General features: G+C 47.1%; 2 protein-coding genes across 2 annotated transcripts in view; both read right to left on the bottom strand.

Annotated features, from left to right (window-relative positions):
* Positions 1 to 18,978, bottom strand: part of LOC309807669 (interferon regulatory factor 6-like) — a 1,069,421-nt gene that overhangs the window by 226,272 nt on the left and 824,171 nt on the right. The window lies entirely within an intron of this gene.
* LOC309808884 (forkhead-associated domain-containing protein 1-like) overlaps positions 1 to 18,978 on the bottom strand; it is a gene marked incomplete at both ends in the record, with an annotated part of 100,362 nt that overhangs the window by 2,496 nt on the left and 78,888 nt on the right. Inside the window, 4 exons of the mRNA XM_082629457.1 lie at positions 5,738 to 5,903; positions 6,444 to 6,664; positions 7,088 to 7,183; positions 10,101 to 10,217. Coding sequence (XP_082485583.1) covers positions 5,738 to 5,903; positions 6,444 to 6,664; positions 7,088 to 7,183; positions 10,101 to 10,217 — 600 coding nt within the window. The remainder of the gene's footprint in view (positions 1 to 5,737; positions 5,904 to 6,443; positions 6,665 to 7,087; positions 7,184 to 10,100; positions 10,218 to 18,978) is intronic.

Genomic DNA, 18,978 nt, shown 5'->3' with positions numbered 1-18,978 from the left:
GTGAGGAGGTGAGGATAGAGATCTGCAGAAGGGGGTGTGGCTTTGGGGCAACGCTACACTGTCCTGCTGCACCTTTTAGGGAATCTCTGTTCCAGATTCCAGCAGAGAAGGAGGTGGTCAACCAAGAAGGCTATGAAGGATACTGTATTCTTCTTGGAGGACAGATCTGCTTTAGCTGGAAGCAGAGCCTCCTAGATCAGTGGAAGAGGCTGTAGATGTCCAGTGGCTTTCCACCCAGTGGAAATGTTGAAAGCCCCAGTGGCTAACCTCCCTGGCAGGGACTACAGGGGCCTGTTGGGAAGCCAGCATCACTGAAAACCTGGAGCTTGCCACTCCCCTGGGGTTTGATTACTATTGCTGACCCTGATCTGCTCAAGACCCTGCACCTCAGGGGCAGCTCATCAAAGAAAGAGCATCCCCTAGGCACTGGAGACACAAAAGTGAGAGGGAACTGGGGTCTCCCTTGCAGACTGACACTCCGCAGGTGAATGTGCAGTGGTGTCAGGAAGGAGACGTTCTCCTAGAGCCCTGAGCATCCACTGGGGTCGCCAACCTGATTCCTACAGCGGCCAGGAAAGGAAAAGAAGTGGGTGAAGTGAGCTGGGGTGGTGGTGGACAGCAGCAAACACACGAGCCCAGGGCCTTTCTAAGGGGCCTGGAAGATGGAGGCTTGTGATGGTGGCTTGTGGGTCTGTGGGCCTAGGGTCGCCAGATCTTCCAAGTTTCCCAGAGAAGCTGGAAATCCAGAGTATTCCAGGAAACTGCCCTATTTTGAAATGTAACTTAAAAAAAAATCCCATGAGCCAAATGGAATATATCTGTGGGCTGCCATCTTGCGACACCTGCTTCAGAACCTCCCTGCTTGGTGTCTAGTTGGTGCTCAGTAAATGTTGGAGGGGTTGCCAGATAAAATACAGGATGCCCAGTTAAATCTGAATTTCAGAATGAAGCCAACAAATTTGTGAGTGTGAATATGCCCCGTGTAATAGTTAGGACATTTATACTGAATAGCTTTTGTTGTTTATCTGAAATTAAAATTTAACTGGGCATCGTGTTTTTGGTTTGTTTGTTTTCCCCTAAATCTGGCAACCCTACCGGGTAGTCACAAAACTCAGGGAGGAAATAAGGCTGTCTTTTGGGACAGGGCATAGGTGCTTACAAGACTCTTCCATTCTCCCAGAAGGATGCTAACTCTACCCTCAGAGGACTGTCTGTGAAGGCTGATGGGCCCGTATTGAACTGACAGTTGCCCTCCAGGCATTTTCCGTGGAGAAGGCCTCGAGCCTGCAGCCACTCAGTATTTATCACAAACTCAGTTGAGACAATCACTATCCAAATTCCCAGATATTATAAAGCAGGGGTTAGTTTTAAACCAACAGCCTTCTTCTCTCCCACCCCATCCCCCGCCTTTTTTTTGGCAGAACCGTATATCCAAGCAAAATCCCATGAGGAACTTGGGGTATAAGATAATGGAGAGCTTCTCTGGCGGGAGAAAGGTGTGTGTGCTTTGAGAGTCACACCTTTCCATGGCACCCAAAGGCTCCAGGGAACCCCAGTTTGAACATTGCTGCAAAATTCCTTCCTGGATTAAGTTCCGTCAGTGGGCAACTGGGCACTGAAGGGCAGAGCCTGGCCCCTGTGCACCTGCTTTTCCTGAACTTTACTGAACACACTGGGATGTGATGAAGGGGGTGCGGGAGGGTCTTTTTCTTTAGCCTTCTTCTATCCGTATGCTGCATAGGCCTGGCCACATGGTTCTACTTCATCATTGTGGGCGGAAGAGTACCACCCCAAGCCCCTCCCATCCCACGCTCCTCCTACACAACATCTACCAATTGTGGGGCTTCCCTGGTGGCGCAGAGGTTGAGAGTCCGCCTGCCGACGCAGGGCACACGGGTTCGTGTCCCGGTCAAGGAGGATCCCACATGCCGCGGAGCGGCTGGGCCCGTGAGCCATGGCCGCTGAGCCTGCGCGTCTGGAGCCTGTGCTCCACAACGGGAGAGGCCACAACAGTGAGAGGCCTGCGTACCGCAAAAACAAACAAACAAACAAACAAAACACACAAGTGGCACGGAGGAAGCCAGAATCTTGAGAATACCTGGGCCCAAGGAAATCTTGGAAGATAGTGAGTTAAAGAGAATAGTGAGGGTAATGACGATGGTAGGAGAGGGTGAATGCTTTGTGGTCCTATGTGCTAAGGCTTTTGTATACAAGCTCCCATTGGGAAGGCTACGAGCTAGGTGCCATTTTTATTCTCATCTTAAAGAAGAGGGATCTGAGCTAATTAAGCAGAGGGAAGGTTAGGGGGTTTTCCTGGCTGAGACCACAAGGCAAAGTGGTGGTCACGCCCCCTAGCCAGGACTTGATTGGCTGCAGATTTGATTGGCAGGAGAGCTGAGCGGCTTCTCCTGCGAGAAGCAGCCGGTGCCCTTCAGCCTTTCTTACACTTCAAGCCCTAAGAAAGGGCTTGCGTGCTTCCCAAGTGGCAACTTCTGTGCATTTAAAAATTTCCTCTTGAAAATCCCAGCCTTAGCCCATTCACAAAAGGTATCTGGGTCTTTTCTTGGCCGTGGCCTAGTCGTATTCACCAAAGAGAAGAGCGCGTCCCATAAGAGCTGGCGGCTTTGGGAGGACCGGGGAAGGCGTCAGCTGGCAGGAAGCTCCCTGAAAGAAATAGAGGAATCCCCACCCATCCATGAGCTGCCTATTCTTCCCCCTTAGAAACGGGGCTTGTGATGTTCCAGGCACTGCAGGCATTTTGCCATTTAACCCTCCCACTGCCCCACGGAGTAGGCCCCTTGCTAACAGTTTTGGTTGCTTTTGTTGAGGAACCTGGGATACAGAGGTCAAGCCACTTACTCAGGGTCATTCGGGGCAGCGGTGGGGCTTGACCCCTATTTGTTTGACTCCAAATCTGGCCTCTGAACTCTGAGAGACACTGCCGGCTTCTCGAGTGATGTGGGAAGTGGATTCGAGTGAGCACGGCCTGGGCCGCGGTTCCCGTCCCTCTGCCACATGGACAGAGCCACAGACCCAGTTCGCTGTGAAGGCCCAGCATCTTATACCAAGTCTCATTTTCACAGCCAGAGATATTAGTGTGGAAATAGGACTTTTGATATTTGAAAGGTCTGCTTGGTGAAGAGATGGTCAAAAATTAAAACTACAAACTCCATTTTTTTTTGGGGGGTGGGCAATTCTGAGGCTAAAGATGTGTAATTTCATCTCAGTGCTTCAACACTGCCACCTCTGTGAACGGGTGAAGAGTTTCAAAGTTTCATACAGGAGGCTAAAAAACTAAGGCTCCTTGTGAAAATACTACGTGTAAAACTTAGAAAAGAGGAATTCTACTTTCTGTTAATTTCTGCTTAAAGACAACGAAGATATACTCCCTGGAAGGAACGGATGCCAAGACAGATATATACAAGTGCCCTTTAGGATCCAGCAAAACTTTAAAATGTATTATTGTTTTCTTCCTGACAAACAGGCTGGCCTGTCCCTTGCACTGTGTATGAATGAGGCAGCCCATGAATAATGCATGTGAAGCCTGATTATGTAAATCCTCAGGTTTTCAGTACATGACAATGGCTTTTTTTGGGCCCTTCTCTGTCCCATTCTGTGGTCTGGTGTCTCTGCTTTGGGGCCTAGTCTGCCAAGCCCTGGGGGCGGGGGCGGGGTGGGGAGGGGTGAGCTCTCCAGAGGGCACATCAAAGGGAAAGTCACAACTCTGTCACTGGCCCAGCTCTCCCTGGCATTGCTTGGTGTGAAAGGAAACTGTCCTCTGCCTGAGGCAGCTCGATGACACATGCAGACTAAGGCCTGTGATGTTTAATTCACAGCAGTGAGCACTGGAAACACCGCATCCAGGCTCCCTCAGAGCAGGACAGCCACTTTTCATTTCTGGGGCTCTAAGCCAGAGAGCCTGCTGTCTGGAAACCTATTGCCTAGAAGGTTCTCAGAATGGAGGGCAGGCTTCTGCAAGGAACTATCTGACCATCACCTCCTGGTTGAGGAGAAGGGCACCCTTCTATGACCTTGGCCTCCTTAGAGCTCATGCAGGCAACAAACACGCACATGCAAATACACACACATGCAAACACACAGCACGTACTCACATGTACACAGATACACGCAAGCATGCGTGTACAAATACACAGCCCCAAGTCAGAAAGACTGGAGTACTATTCTGGCTACTCAGAATAGCAAACCCAAATCTTTATTCTCAGAGAGCTTATTCCTCGGTGTATCCCTGGCACCTGGCAGAACAATGAAAATCAGAAGCGCCGCCTTTAAAAACACTCGGGCTGTTCACTCAACTGATTGTGGTCATCATTTCAGGAGGCAGGGAAGTCAGATCATGATGCTGGACACCCTTAAGCTCAGTACAGTGCTGTGTGTCAATTATGTCTCAATAAAACTGGTAGAAAAAAGAGTTATCTGGATAGAAAAAACAAGATAAAATACACGAATTATCAAAAGTTAAAAAAATACAGACGAGCTAGACTATGAGTCTCAGAAAGCACTGTTCACAACAGCCAGGACATGGAAGCAGCCTAAATGTCGATGGAGGAGTGGATAAAGAAGATGTGGTACAAATATACAGTGGAATACTACTCAGCCATAAAAAAGAATGAAGTAATGCCATTTGCAGCAACATGGATGGACCTAGAGACTATCATACTATGTGAAGTAAGTCAGACAAAGACAAATATCATATTATATCACTTATATGTGGAATCTAAAAAAAATGATACAAATGAGCTTAGTTACAAAACAGAAAGAGACTCACAGACTTTGAAAACAAACTTATGGTTACCAAAGTGGAAATGTGGTGGGGAGGGATAAATTAAGAGTTTGGGATTAACATATACACACTATTATATATAAAATATATAATCAACAAGGACCTACTGTATAGCACAGGGAACTCTACTCAATATTCTGTAATAACTTATATGGGAAAAGAATCTGAAAAAGAATAGATATATGTGTATGTATAACTGAATCACTTTGCTATACACCTGAAACTAACACAACTCTGTAAATCAACTATACTCCAATATAAAATAAAAATTAAATTAAAAAAAAAAGAAAGTTAAATAAAATAGAGGCAAGCTAGACTGAGTCTCAGAGAGGTTAAGCTAACACATATATATGGAATCTAAAAAAAAAAAAAAAAAGAAGGTTCTGATGAACCTAGGGGCAGCCCGGAATAAAGACACAGATGTAGAGAATGGACTTGAGGAAATGGGGAGGGGGAAGGGTAAGCTGTGATGAAGTGAGAGAGTGGCATGGACATATATACACTACCAAATGTAAAATAGAAAGCTAGTGGGAAGCAGCTGCATAGCACAGGGAGATCAGCTCATTGCTTTGCGACCACCTAGAGGGGTGGGATAAGGAGGGTGGGAGGGAGACGCAAGAGGGAGGGATCTGAGGATATACATATGCATATAGCTGATTCACTTTGTTACACAGCAGAAATGAACACAACACTGTAAAGCAATTATACTCCAATAAAGATGTTAAAAAAAAAAAAGCTGCCTGAAGTCACACAGTAAATGGCAGAACAAGAGTCTAAACCTAAGTCTGCCTAATGCTAAAGCTATTCTGCCACCTTCCTTTGCAATGAGCGAATGCATTCTGTGCTGCCTGGATCCCACTGGGACCTCAGTTGGCTGTTTCTAAAGGGAGCTGAGGGGCAGCCTCAGAGGCTCTGCTCCGAGCAGGGACCTCTCACCTTCTGCTGCCTGATCGCCCTGGTGACCCTCTTCTCCTGGTGCAGCCGCTCTTCCATGTGTGCCAGGGCCTCCTTCAGCAGCGCCTTTTCTTTGGCCTCTTTGGAGATGTCGTCCTTCAGCTTTGCCACCTGTGACTGGTACATCTGAACCGACACTTTGCTCTGCCTGAGCACACAGGAGAGACAAAGTCTCTTTTCTCCTCAGCTTTCTCACTCACCACCAATGCTCCTGACCTGGGAGATCCTCAGAACACTTCCATATATGCCTGGCTTCGCGGTTTCCTTACAAGTGGGGGGAAGGCTGAAGATGTGGGGACTAGAGGGCAGAATAAATAGCCCATTGGCTGTGGACGTGCAGCATGAAGGGGGCATAGGTTATGCTACCAGCCCCTCCCAATTTCCCAGAGAGGGTGGGGGAACGGATACCACTGAAAATAGGATGGAATTACGAAAAGCACACACATGGTGAAACATCAGACACATTTATAAAAAAAGGTGCACCTTATTCCTTAACAGTAGGGTACTTTAACTGCTGCTTTCTTGCCCAGAGACTTGGGTCCATCAGGCCCTGAGTCACCATCCCGCCTGCCCCCCTCCACACCCAGGCCTCTGTCCTCTTGTCCTGGTCCCTACGGGTCTGCAGCTGCACCGAGGTTTAGCCTGGAGAATGGAGGCCTGGGCCTTTTGCCGGAGACATGAGCCATATTTGAGCTGTTCAATGTCTTTCTCGTATCGTCTCAAAAGCTCCTCTTTTCTCTGCAGCTGGTTCTTGAGTAGGGTGATCTTATCAAACACCAGGTACAGGTCTCTTTGTCGAAGCTGGTAGACTCTCTCCCTCTCTTTTGGGGAGAGGTGTTTCATGGACACGTGACCTGACATACCTTTGATGTTCATCAAAGTCCCGAGGGTTTTGCTCATGTCCATGTACTACGAGAAAGCGTTTCACAGGTAAGAGGCCTGGCCCAAGACCGCTGGTGGCCCCTTTGAGGAGGCAAACGTCTAATTCTGTTTCATTCATTTTCTGCAGTTGCAGAGAAGAAACACATGCTTTGCAAATGAGTGCATTTGGGGTTTCTAGTACGACTTTCATTTTCCCCCGCATCCATTTACACTATGCCTTTTTGAGAATTGGGGGGAAGTGGGGAGGGGGAATGACAACAGACATAAACATTCATTCTTACTACCCAGTCTTGCAAGGAATTGGGCTCTGCAATTTCCAGCCCATGCTGGGATAGGAGATGGGTCTCGTGGACCTACTGTAACAACTAAAATGTATGTGGAGCTGATGTTTAAACTACCTGCAGGGCACGCAGGTTTGGACAGGAGGGGACTGATGCTGGGTATACCTACCAGCTTTTCACTAAGATCTAAAGCGTCAGCCACATCCATTTTCCTTAACTTCTCAGAGACCATGATGGACCCTGGGCTGGAAAGGCCATTTTGAGGCTGAAATTAAAAAAAAGAAGAAAAACTCTCTTGGCATTCCATTATGATTTTCTACATCCAGAAGAATAACCCAAAGAATAATGGAAGAACTGGAAAGATACTAAAGAATAATTTGAGAGAGTTAATTTTTTTAACATCTTTATTGGAGTATAATTGCTTTACAATGGTGTGTTAGTTTCTGCTGTATCAAAAAGTGAATCAGCTATATGTATCCATATATCCCCATATCCCCTGCCTCTTGCGTCTCCCTCCCACCCTCCCTATCCCACCCCTCTAGGTAGACACACAGCACTGACCTGCTCTCCCTGTGCGATGCAGCTGCTTCCCACGAGCTATCTATTTTACCTTTGGTAGCGTGTGTGTGTATATATGTCCATGCCAAGAAAGTTGGTTTTAAATCCAGTCTGACTCTGTGAACTGCTTTCTATATGACTGTGTTCCTACCACTTCAGAGCACGACTGCCTTTGAAATGATGCATCACTTATGCCATTCTTTGGCCACCGTCTCGTCTGTCTTCCCTTTAGGCCAGTGGTTCTCAACCGGGGGTGACTCTGTCCACCCTACCCCCTCCAGGACATTTAGCAATGCCTGGACACATTTGTGGTTGTCATAATTGCTGCTGGCGTCTAGTGGGTAGAGGACAAGGATGCTGCTAAACACCCCACGATGCATAGGGCAGTCTCCCAAACAAAGAGTTACCTGGCTCAAAAAATCAGTACCGCTGATGTTGAGAGGACAAGCTCCAGAAAAATGGGGACCATGCGGCTTTTGCTCACTATCTCCCTCCTTGTGCCCAGCATGGCACCTGGCACCGAGTGGTGCATAGTGGGCATGTTTGTGGAATGAACGAATGAAGGTTAAGTGGAAAATAGCCTCCCTCCTTTTTATTAAAGGAATCTCATTTCTGTGCAGCAGAAACCATACCCTCACAAAATTTGGCCCAACCTTCTCCTAGTTCTGGAACCTGGTGGGTGAGCATCACTTCAGACCCTTTCCAGAGACAATGCAGATAGTGTTTGCAGCTGCATCTCCCTAAGACCCCAACCAGCCAGCTGGCTGCTGGAAGCCCAAATGACTGCATGGAATGGCCACCAGTCTGAGTAGGTTACCTGATCTGAACGACTACAAATAACCATAATAAGCCTCCTTAAAAAATAAATTGGCTTTTAATGCTTGCCATGAGCATCTCTTAGCCCTAGCATTTGTTGGCACTACCCTGAAAACCTCTGAGATTAAAAACAAAACAACTAAAAAACTATAATGGCCCCCAAAATGACTGTGATAGATAAGAGTGGACATATTTGTCTATGTATCTATGGAGATGAGAATAAAAGAGGGTATCTGAAGATGACAATAAACCGGGCAGATCTGCTGCAAAAAGAACCTGAGATGCTGCTCAGTGTCTTCAGCTACCCTGAGCTGCATCCTCTGTACCTCTCCAGACGCCCCCTCTTTTCCTGAGGGGAGGGTCACGAAGGAAGAGCCTGGGCTACAGGATCCAAGCACACAGTCCCCACCCGGTCTCTGCAGGCTAGCAGACACACCACCAGGGACACACCCCTGGTGTGTCTTCAATCATTATTCTGTGACCTTGGGTGAGGTACTTGACCTCCTGAAGCCTTAATTTTTCTTATCTGTTAAATGGGGACAATAATAGTAACTATGACACAAGGCTGCTACGATCGTTCAATGACATAAGGCATGGAGCCGGCTGAGCTCAACGCCTGGCACACAGTAAGCAGTTCATAGATGTCAGCTATTCTTCCTCCTGCTCTTTCATTTAATTACTGCCAACCTTGGAGGATTGAGAGTTAGGAGGTTTCCTGCTCTGTGGTGTCAGTGGTGGGATGAGGGCTTGTTGCCAAGGAGAAGGTCTTGGAAGCAGGACCATCAGGACATGAGATCCAGCTGAGCTCCCCACCTGGAGACGGTCCCTCTACTCCCAACCTCAGAGAAGGAAGGTTCGATTTTATCAGGAAGACCAACACGTTTCTGAAGACTCACATCTCTAGACGTGTGAGCAAATGTCTAGAAAAATTGTAGGAGAAAATGCTGGTACAGAGAGGATGGCTTTATTATGTTTTCCAAAAGCTGGTTTAGACCAGCTGCCACAGCAAGCCACGCTGACCTGAGCTGTCCATTGTCATGTGTCAGTCAAACACCCGATCAAACATCCATTTAGGATACAGGGCACCTTCAACCTAACAATCAAATTACTTCTGAAAATCCTGGAAAACACAAACTATGCTCCCTAAGAAAGGAAGGTTTTCTTGGATAATACTCTTTAAATACTGTTTGACAATAATAACTATCATCTATTAAAGTGCTCTCTATGAGCTAGGCACTGGGATAAGCACTTTACATAATGATCTCCTTTAATTTTTCCATCATCATTTTACAGCTGGGAAATTGAAGTCCCAGAAAGGTTAGGAGCCTGCCCAAGGTCACAGAGCTTGCAGAGCTGGGATTAGGACACAGGTCTCTGATTCTAGAACTTGTGTCTTCTTAATCATCATGGCTCCCTTCTGCTGCCCTTTATGTGTTCATGTTTTTCAGTTTATAGCAAAAAGCAAATGTTAGGCAAGCTCATGACATACTGTTGTACATTAGCTTGTTGGATATTTTCTGCAGAATATAACATGTGATGTGAAAAGGAGGGTCCAGAGATTGACCTGGCCAGCATCAGTGCAATGTTATATCATGCTGTACATGATGGGAAGCCGCCTTTCTATTCAAACATTGGATCGCTGGTACGGCCAGGCACTGATCAGTCCATACAGTTGCCAGCCCATCAGGGAGGACCTGGCCTCGAATCAATGATGTATACAGTGGTGCCAGGGCACACGGCTAGTGTCTGTCCTCATGCCCACCCTCCCCACGTGTCAGTCAATGCAGAGACAAAGTTTCTTTGGTTACCGTTCCGATCTCTACTCTTGAAAAAGTTGGCAAGTCAGGTTTTGCATCCAATATTTTCTGAACATTTTTTTCCATCCCGAGGGTCTTTAAGTCTAGAAATGATCCATCCATGTGGTCCTTGTGATCTATAAAAGAAATAACTTACACTCAAAAGAAAGGCTCAGGAAGAAGTTACTGCATGTAAAAGTCACAGCTGCTATTTACTGGACACTTACCCCAGGCCAGTACTAATTAGCTCACAATCCTCCCTTGGCAGGTGAGGCATTGAGGCCCAGAGAGGTGAAATGACTTGTCCAAGGCCACACAGCTCATATGAGGCTGCAGCCTCCCAGGGCGGGGGCACTGAGGGGGAACCTTCGGCCACAGGTGTGAGGATGGACTTGAACCCAGGCTTCTGTGTCCTAGCCCAGGGCTCCACCCAGCAGCAAGCTTGGCTTCTTGAAAGCCCTATTCCCTCTAAACAGGGTATTTATCCTGGGAAGTTCCCCAAGGTTGGTCCTTGCACAGCATCCGTCTATGAAAAAGTCCCAGGGGAGGCGCCATCATTCACCTGGTGTGATCACTGCTTGGCTGAGGCCCCACTGGGCGTGGGCACGCATGGGTATGCAGAGTTGGAGGGGATGGCGTGTCAGAATGGAAGAGGTGGTTGGGTGAATGATGCCTCCCCCCCAAAGATGTCTGGGTCCTAATCCTTAGAGCCTATGAACATTACCTGACAGGGCAGAAGGACCTTTGCAGATGTGATGAAGGTAAGGATCTTGAGATGCGGGCTTATCCTGGATTAGCTGGGGGGACCCAATATAGGTGCATGGGTTCTTACAAGAAGCAGACACAGGGAGTCTGACTACAGACAGACAGAGACGGTGATGTGACAGAAGCAGAGAGTTGAAGGTGCTCCTCTGCCGTGAGCCAAGGAAAGCGGGGAATTTTTATTTCCTCGCCTTTTCCAGTCTAGAGACTAGAAAAGGCAAGGAAACGGATTCTTTCCTAGAGCCTCCAGAAGGAACCAGCCCCTTGCCTTTACCTTAGCGAAACTGATTTTGGACCTTTGGCCTCCAGAACTGTAAAAGAATAAATATGAGTTGTGTTAAGCCCCTAAGTTTGTGGTAATTTGTTAGAACAGCCATAGGAAACTAATATGGGGGGTGAAGGCAGGAGGTAGGATGAGAGGTGGGGAAATGCAGTGCATGTTCTGGAAGAGCTTAATTGGGTTAGAGCAGATGATGGGGGAGGGGAGGAGTAGAGGGAAGAGTCGGGATGGAAAGATGAGCTCAGTTTGTGGCCAGCCTAGAACAGTAGCCTAAAGAGTATAAACTTGATTTAAACATCACTGAAATGTCACGAGTGTGACCTGTGTGCCCGGCCCTCTGCCAAGCAATCAACGCATCACCCCACTGTATTGTCCCGCCATCGCCTCCTTTTACACATGAGGCGGTCGGGCTCTGAGACCTGTGGCTGCTGGACGCCACACAGCTGGCAAATGGCTGAGCCAGGGCTTGGGATCACAGTGGTGTGACTCCAGGGTCTGAGTCACTGCTATTTCAGCTTCTGATGGAGCAGTGAGTTGGCTTAATGAAGGGTGATTTTTTTTTTCAGAAAAATAACCGGGATGTATCAGAGACGAAGGAGCCAGCAGCATTTCTCAGCTGCAGCATCTCGACGTGTTGGGCTGGACAGTCCTCGTCGTGGGAGCCGTCCTGGGCACCGTAGGACGTTTAGCAGCATCCCTGGCCTCCACCTACTGGCTGCCAGGAGCATCACCCACACAAGCTGTAATTATCAAAGATGAGAGGGTTTCAAGAAAGCAAACCGAGAGGGTTGGGTAGGCCAGAGAGAACATGGCGGGGGGAGGAAGCTGGGGCTTCAGTGCGGGGGGGCCACGTCAGTTGCCAAAGAGGCAAAGACAATGTGGGAAGTTGGTGGTGAGCACACAGGGTGTAATGCACTTCAAGGTCTTAGTGGGACAGGAGTACAAGCAGTAGAAAACGAGCTAAAGAAGCAGTGGTCCCAGTGAAGATGCACCAGCTTGAAGTGCATGTTTGATGACGAAGGAGAAAGATAGAGCGGGAGGCTGTAGACGCTGAAGAAGGAGGTCGTGATTCAGGAGCTTGTGCACAAGGTGGTCTGGGAGGGAGAGAGAAGGGGAGACTCAGGGAGGGAAGAGCTGCATTTGGAAAGAGAACGTAGTGAGGGAAGATGGAGGGAAAGGAGGAAAGGTGGGTGCGGAGAGAGACAGGAGGGGAGCTGAATAGGCTCGTGCCTGGGCCCTTGACCTCTGACAATGCCACTTGCTGAGAATTTCCAGCTTGGAAGAGTGAGAATAATAATATTATAATAATAGCTATTCAGTATTAACCACTTGCCATGTTCCAGGCACCATGCCAGAAGTTTACCACGTGATATTTTCTGATCATTACAAACAGCCTAGCAAGGAAATGTGTTTGCATTTATAGGTGAGACACAGACGCCCAGCAAGGTTAAGCTATGGAGCTGGTAAGCAGTAGGATCAGAATTCAGACCTAGGTCTGTCATTCTCTTTTCAGAGAGACTAGAGGCTGGAGACTGAAGCGCTGGGCTGGCTTATGTGAAGGGTGCGTGAGGAGAGGGGCACTGGGTGGATCCCGAGATGGCAGAGATGGGTGATGCAGACTTGGGCTGTTGGAAAGAGGGATTTTCTTCTCTGGGAGAAGCAGCAATTCTTGATTATAGTTCTGGTTACAAAATTTACACATGCCTGTTACACAAATCCAAACAGGGCAGAAACCCATAAAGTGGAAAGTGTCCCCCCGCTGTATCCTCAGGGGCCGGCACACAGTAGGGCTGCAATAAATAGCTGTTGAACGACTGAGGGAAAGTCAAGGCTCACGCAGTCTTATCATGCTGGGATAATACTCTCAACACTTTTATGTCTTTTCCTCCAGATTTCTCCTGTGGTTGGATATTGGCATTTGAAAAAAAAAAAAAGAAAAAAAAGGGGAGAACACTGTGCATATTGTATTACAACTTTCTTTTTTTTCACATAAAAATACTGCGTATCTTGGATATCTGAGAAAGAGCGATTTTCTATGTATGCAGGGAATCCTTTTATTTGCAACAAAGTCTTGCAGAAATAGACACAATCAACTGAGCTTGCAAAGATCAATGTAAAAAGTCCTTTCTTTCCCTTATCAAAAGAAGCTGAGAAACCAGGCAGGAGGAGAGGGGAGCTGACTTTTAAGGTCCTCCTTAGATGTTTCCTGTCTTCCAGTGGGACCACACAGTAATCCTTCACCAATTAGATTTTTTTTTTTTAGGTCGCAGCTTTTTTATTTTTTAATTGAGATATAGTCAATGTAAAATATTGTATGTTTCAGGTGTACAACATAGTGATTCACAATTTTTAAAGGTTATATTCCATTTATAGTTATTATAAAATATTGGCTATGGGCTTCCCTGGTGGCGCAGTGGTTGAGAGTCTGCCTGCTAATGCAGGGGACACGGGTTCGGGCCCTGGTCTGGGAGGATCCCAAATGCCGCGGAGCGACTAGGCCTGTGAGCCACAACTACTGAGCCTGCGCGTCTGGAGCCTGTGTTCCGCAATGAGAGAGGCCGCGATAGTGAGTGGCCCCCGCTTGCCACAACTAGAGAAAGCCCTCGCACAGAAACGAAGACCCAAGACAGCCAAAAAAATAAATAAATGAACAAATGTGGGGTTTAAAAAAAAAAGAAAAAAAATTAGGAAAAAGTGAAATTAAAAAAAATATATTGGCTATATTCCCTGTGCTGTAAAATATATCATTGTAGCTTATTTATTTTATACATAGTAGTTTGTACCTCTTTTTTTTAAAATTGGAGTATAGCTGCTTTACGATGTTGTGTTAGTTTCAACTGTACAGCAACGTGAATCAGCTCTATGTATTCATATAGCCCCTCTTTTTTGAATTTCCTTCCCATTCTGGTCACAAAAGGATGGAACGCTTCATGAATTTCCGTGTCATCCTTGCACAGGGGCCATGTTAATCTTCTCTGTATTGTTCCGATTTTAGTATATGTGCTGCTGAAGTGAGCACGGTAGTTTGTTCCTCTTATTTCCCTACCTCTAACTTGTCCCTCCCCCTTTCCCGCTCCCCACTGGTAACCACTAGTTTGTTTTCTATATCTGTGAGTCTATTTCTTTTTTTCTTATATTCACTAGTTTTATTTTTTAGATTCCACATAAAAGTCATATCATACAGTATTTGTCTTTCTCTGTCTGACTTATTTCACTAAGCATAGTACCCTCCAAGTCCATCCATGTTGCTGCAAATGGCAAAATTGCATTCTTTTTTATGGCTGTGTAGTATTCCACTGCATATATAGATATAGATATAGATATAGATATAGATATAGATATAGATATATCACATCTATTTTTGGGGGGTGGCCACACCATGCAGCTTGTGGGATCTTAGTTCCCCAACCAGGGACTGAACCTGGGCCGTAGCAGTGAAAGCGTCAACTCCTATCCACTGGACCGCCAGGGAATTCCCTACTGCATCTTCTTTATCCACTCATCTGTTGATGGGCACTTAGGTTGCTTTCATGTCTTGGCTATCGTAAATAATGCTGCTATGAACATTGGGGTGCATGTATCTTTTTGAATTAGTGTTTTCCATTTTAGGGGAATAAATACCCAGGAGTGGAATTGCTGGATCATGTGGTAGTTCTATTTTTAGTGTTTTGAGAAACCTTCAAACTGTTTTCCGTAGCGGCCACACCAATTTACATTTCCACCAACAGTGTACAAGGGTTCCCTTTTCTCCATATCCTCGCCAACAGTTGTTATTTGTGTTCTTTTTGGTGACGGCCATTGTGACAGGTGTTAGGTGATATCTTAACCAATCAGATCTTTAGTAGTGACCCCAATCTCCTGGGCTGCTCATGACATGATCCAACAATAGTTACTCAACCTGGATTTCCCTGAGGGATTTATTCCAGGATTTTACAGACCTAGCTCGTTACGTGCGTTTTATCCCTTAGGACAATATTTTAAAAGGCAGGTAGTATGGTGGTTCAGAGCAGGGGCTTTGAGGTCAGAGGGACCTGGATGGAGTCCCAGCTTTACCACTCGGCAGCTAGGAAATGCAGCCCATTGTCAAGAGCCGAGGAAGAAGGCCTGGGAAGAGAACTGAGTGCTCACGGCTAAGAAAATCTGACTAGCTGTCAAATAGAGATGCGGCAGGGGTCACAGGTAAAGGCGCCTCGGCGTGAGTAAATCAAACTGCCCTGCCTGTGTGCATACCCATCTGCTTGCCATCCACATTTAGTTCACATTCAATCAACAAGTATTCAAGGCTGATGCGGATGGCAGCTACCGTTTCCTAAGGCTTATGTGTGACCCCATGATTTGGGTACCACGTCGTTTAATCCTCACAACTACCTGGTGAGATCTTAACCCCATTTTATAACCAAGTAAACAGAGACACACAGAAGTCGAGACCTGCTCACACAATGAGTAAGCGCACACTTGAGAGTCACACCTTAGCAGCTGGTCTCCAAAGCCTGAACTCAGAATTATTCGCTCTAATGCAAATGGGGCTTTGCTGGGGCGAGGCCCGTGGTGCGCATCAGACACCCTTCACTCCAGGGAATGAAACTCTCAGGTTTGTCTCTGTTCAAGTTAACGACAGAACCTGTCCTCTAGGAACCGGGCATGTACCTGGTACCCCTCTGGATCTTCGGAGGGCGTGTGGGGTCACAGAAAAAGCACAAGTGCCAGGATCACAACGACCTCAGTTTGAGTCCTGACCCTACCATGTACCAGCTGTGTGACTTTGAGCAAGTTCCTTAATGTTATTGATACTCAGTTTCCTTACTTGCAAAATAAAGACGACAATAGTACCTGGCTCATTGGGCTGTTGGAAGACGAAAGTACACAGTACATGTAAAACAACTAACACAGTGACAAGTACCGAGGAGGAGTTAAACAAACCATGGTTCCTACCCTCCTCTTAGGAACTGTGAACACACAAGGCTCTTAGGACTGCTTGCGTATGGTGATGAGTGACTCGGGGATCCCCTGCTGGCCTCAGTAATGGGAAGTACCTTGAATCACTTATCATGGTGGACTAACACATAAAGAGTTTTTGAGCCAGCTTCTTTTTTTTTTTTTTTTTTTTTAGTGGTACGTGGGCCTCTCACTGTTGTGGCCTCTCCTGTTGCGGAGCACAGGCTCCGGACGCGCAGGCTCAGCGGCCATGGCTCACGGGCCCAGCCGCTCCGCGGCATGTGGGATCTTCCCGGACCGGGGCACGAACCCGTGTCCCCTGCATCGGCAGGCGGACTCTCAACCACTGCGCCACCAGGGAAGCCCCTGATGGCTTAATTTCGCAACCCATGTTTCTTTACGGTAATGTATGACTAGATTTAGAGACAGAGGCTTCAGTGACTCCTGAAGCCTGGGGAGGGGACAGTGCACACATTGCTTGGCCCCGCTGTTACTAGGATAGAGATCATGGTCTTTCCTTGTTTTAGTTCTGATTTTGAAGAACAGCTAGAACTGTGGGCCACATCTCTCTTGGTTTCACGCACACTCAGACTCTGCCATGATTACAACGACAGTAATACGGGGGTTGGGGAGGGGTTGGGTTGCCGGGAGCAATGCAGCGCCCCTGTTCTCTACGCTATCGGTGAGGGGCAGGCACTTACAGAAAAGTTCATCTGGATTTTGCCTTTTTTTTTTTTAATATTTTTTTTCTTAAACCCCACATTTGTTTATTTATTTATTTTTTTGGCTGTCTTGGGTCTTCGTTTCTGTGAGAGGGCTTCATCTAGTTGCAGCAAGCAGGGGCCACTCTTCATCGCGGTGCGCGGGCCTCTCACTATCGCGGCCTCTCGTTGCGGAGCACAGGCTCCAGACGCGCAGGCTCAGTAGTTGTGGCTCACGGGCCTAGCTGCTCCGCAGCATGTGGGATCCTCCCAGACCAGGGCTCGAACCCGTGTCCCCTGCATTAGCAGGCAGACTCCCAACCACTCTGCCACCAGGGAACCCTTGCCTTTCTTTTTAAACACATTTAAAAGAAATTCACAACACCTTCTGGATTACCTTAGACATATCCTGGCTGGGGTTGTTTAATCACCCAAGTTGAAAATCACTCCTCTATTCTCATTCATTATTGCAAGAATGTCAAGTTTGTGCAGCCTCCCTGGAGAGCGCTTTGGCAAGAAGGATCAACGATAAATGTTGGAGTTTCCCAGGTGTGGCCCTGGGCTCTCCCTTCTCATTCAATACTTTCTTCCTAGTGATACCATTCACACGTATGGCTTTAATCACCATCCATCCATCCACCCGTCCATCCATCCCATCTGACTAAGCACCTGCTATGTGGCACATGTTCTTCTGGGTTCCGGGGCCACATCACTGATACGGTTGGATATCCAGGGTGATAGCTGCGTCCTTGGCACCTCACTTTGGATGTCTACAGGCACCTCACACTCATCTTCCCTCTCAAACCTGGTCCTCCTGTGGCATTCTTTACTCTGGATTTTAGTGAAGGAACCACATCTGTACTTTTAACACAAGCCAGAAACCTGGAGACCTGTAGCCCCCTTTCTCTCCATCACTTCCCTTCTAGCCATATCTAACTCCATCACTGAGGCCTGTTGATTCATCTCTTAAATGCCCCTGGAATCTTCTCTCTTGCTCCGTCCCCTCCATTGCCACAGTGAGGGCCACCATCGTGTCTTGTGACAGCCTCCTAACCGCTCTCCTGGGGTTCTGTGCTGGCCACCTTCCTGTACATTTTCCACTCGTGGCCAAGATGACTGTCTCCAAATGCAAGCCTGTTCCATCAGTTCCTTACTTAAAACCTTTCGTGGGCTTCTCTCTGCTCTCAGGTTAAAGCAGAGCTTCTTACCAGCTCTCTGCAAGCCCCCGGCCACACCATGATACAGCCCCTGTGGACCTCCTTCACCAGTCCCTGCCCTCCGCCTCCATTTCTTTTAGTCCCGTGAGTTTTCCATGCTTCCTGTGATCCCACCACGCTGCTCCCTCCACCCAGAATGCCCTCCCCTCCCCTCTTTGGCAAATAACACCTATGCATCCTGCAGGTGCCCTGCCATCCCTGACCAGGTCAGAGCCCTGCACTTCTCCTTCAAATCAACTGTCATGATTAAAGTTTTACATGTGAGTGATTTTTCAGTTAATGCCCCACCCTATTCCTCCCTGAGACCCTAAGATCTACAAGCGCAGGGAGAGTGCCTGTTAGTTCCCCAATATTTTATAATGAAAGATTTCAAATGTACAGTGAAGAGGGAGGAATTTTACAGCCAACATCTATATACCCCATAACCTGAATTGTACCTGTTTCTGACCCCATTGTATTTCCAACCTGCACTCTGCCTGGTATCTAGGAGGCCTGCGATAAATCTTTGTTGAATGAAAGTGATTCATATCCTTCCACATCTAGGATGATAAAGATAAGATGAACAGGTATGTGTGAATAATATTTATGTCAGCCTCATCTATTAAGTGTGAAAAACTGGAAGCAACTTAAATGCCCATTATAGAGGACTGGCTAAATAAATTACGGTACACCCTTCAGAATGGGGTTCCTTGCCATCAGTGACAGCGATGATGTAGATCTGTGTGTATTGACATGGAAGGGTGCTCCAGATGTACTGTTAGGAATGAAACTAAAGGAAATTGGGTATAATATGACATTATTCTTTTGTAAAGTTAAAAAATCAATACACGTGGATAGGTAGTGCCTATTTTATGCCAGGTACTATTCTAAGTACTTTACATGTATCAATGCATTTTAATCCTCACAAAAATCCTAAGGGGTGAGTATTCCCTATTATCCCCATTTTACAGGTAAAGAAACAGGCACAGAGAGGGGAAGTAACTTGCCTAGAATCA

Source organism: Mesoplodon mirus (assembly GCF_964341445.2).
Source record: "Mesoplodon mirus genome assembly, chromosome: 7".
NCBI lineage: Eukaryota > Metazoa > Chordata > Mammalia > Artiodactyla > Ziphiidae > Mesoplodon > Mesoplodon mirus.
This window is presented reverse-complemented; position numbering and strand designations above follow the sequence as displayed.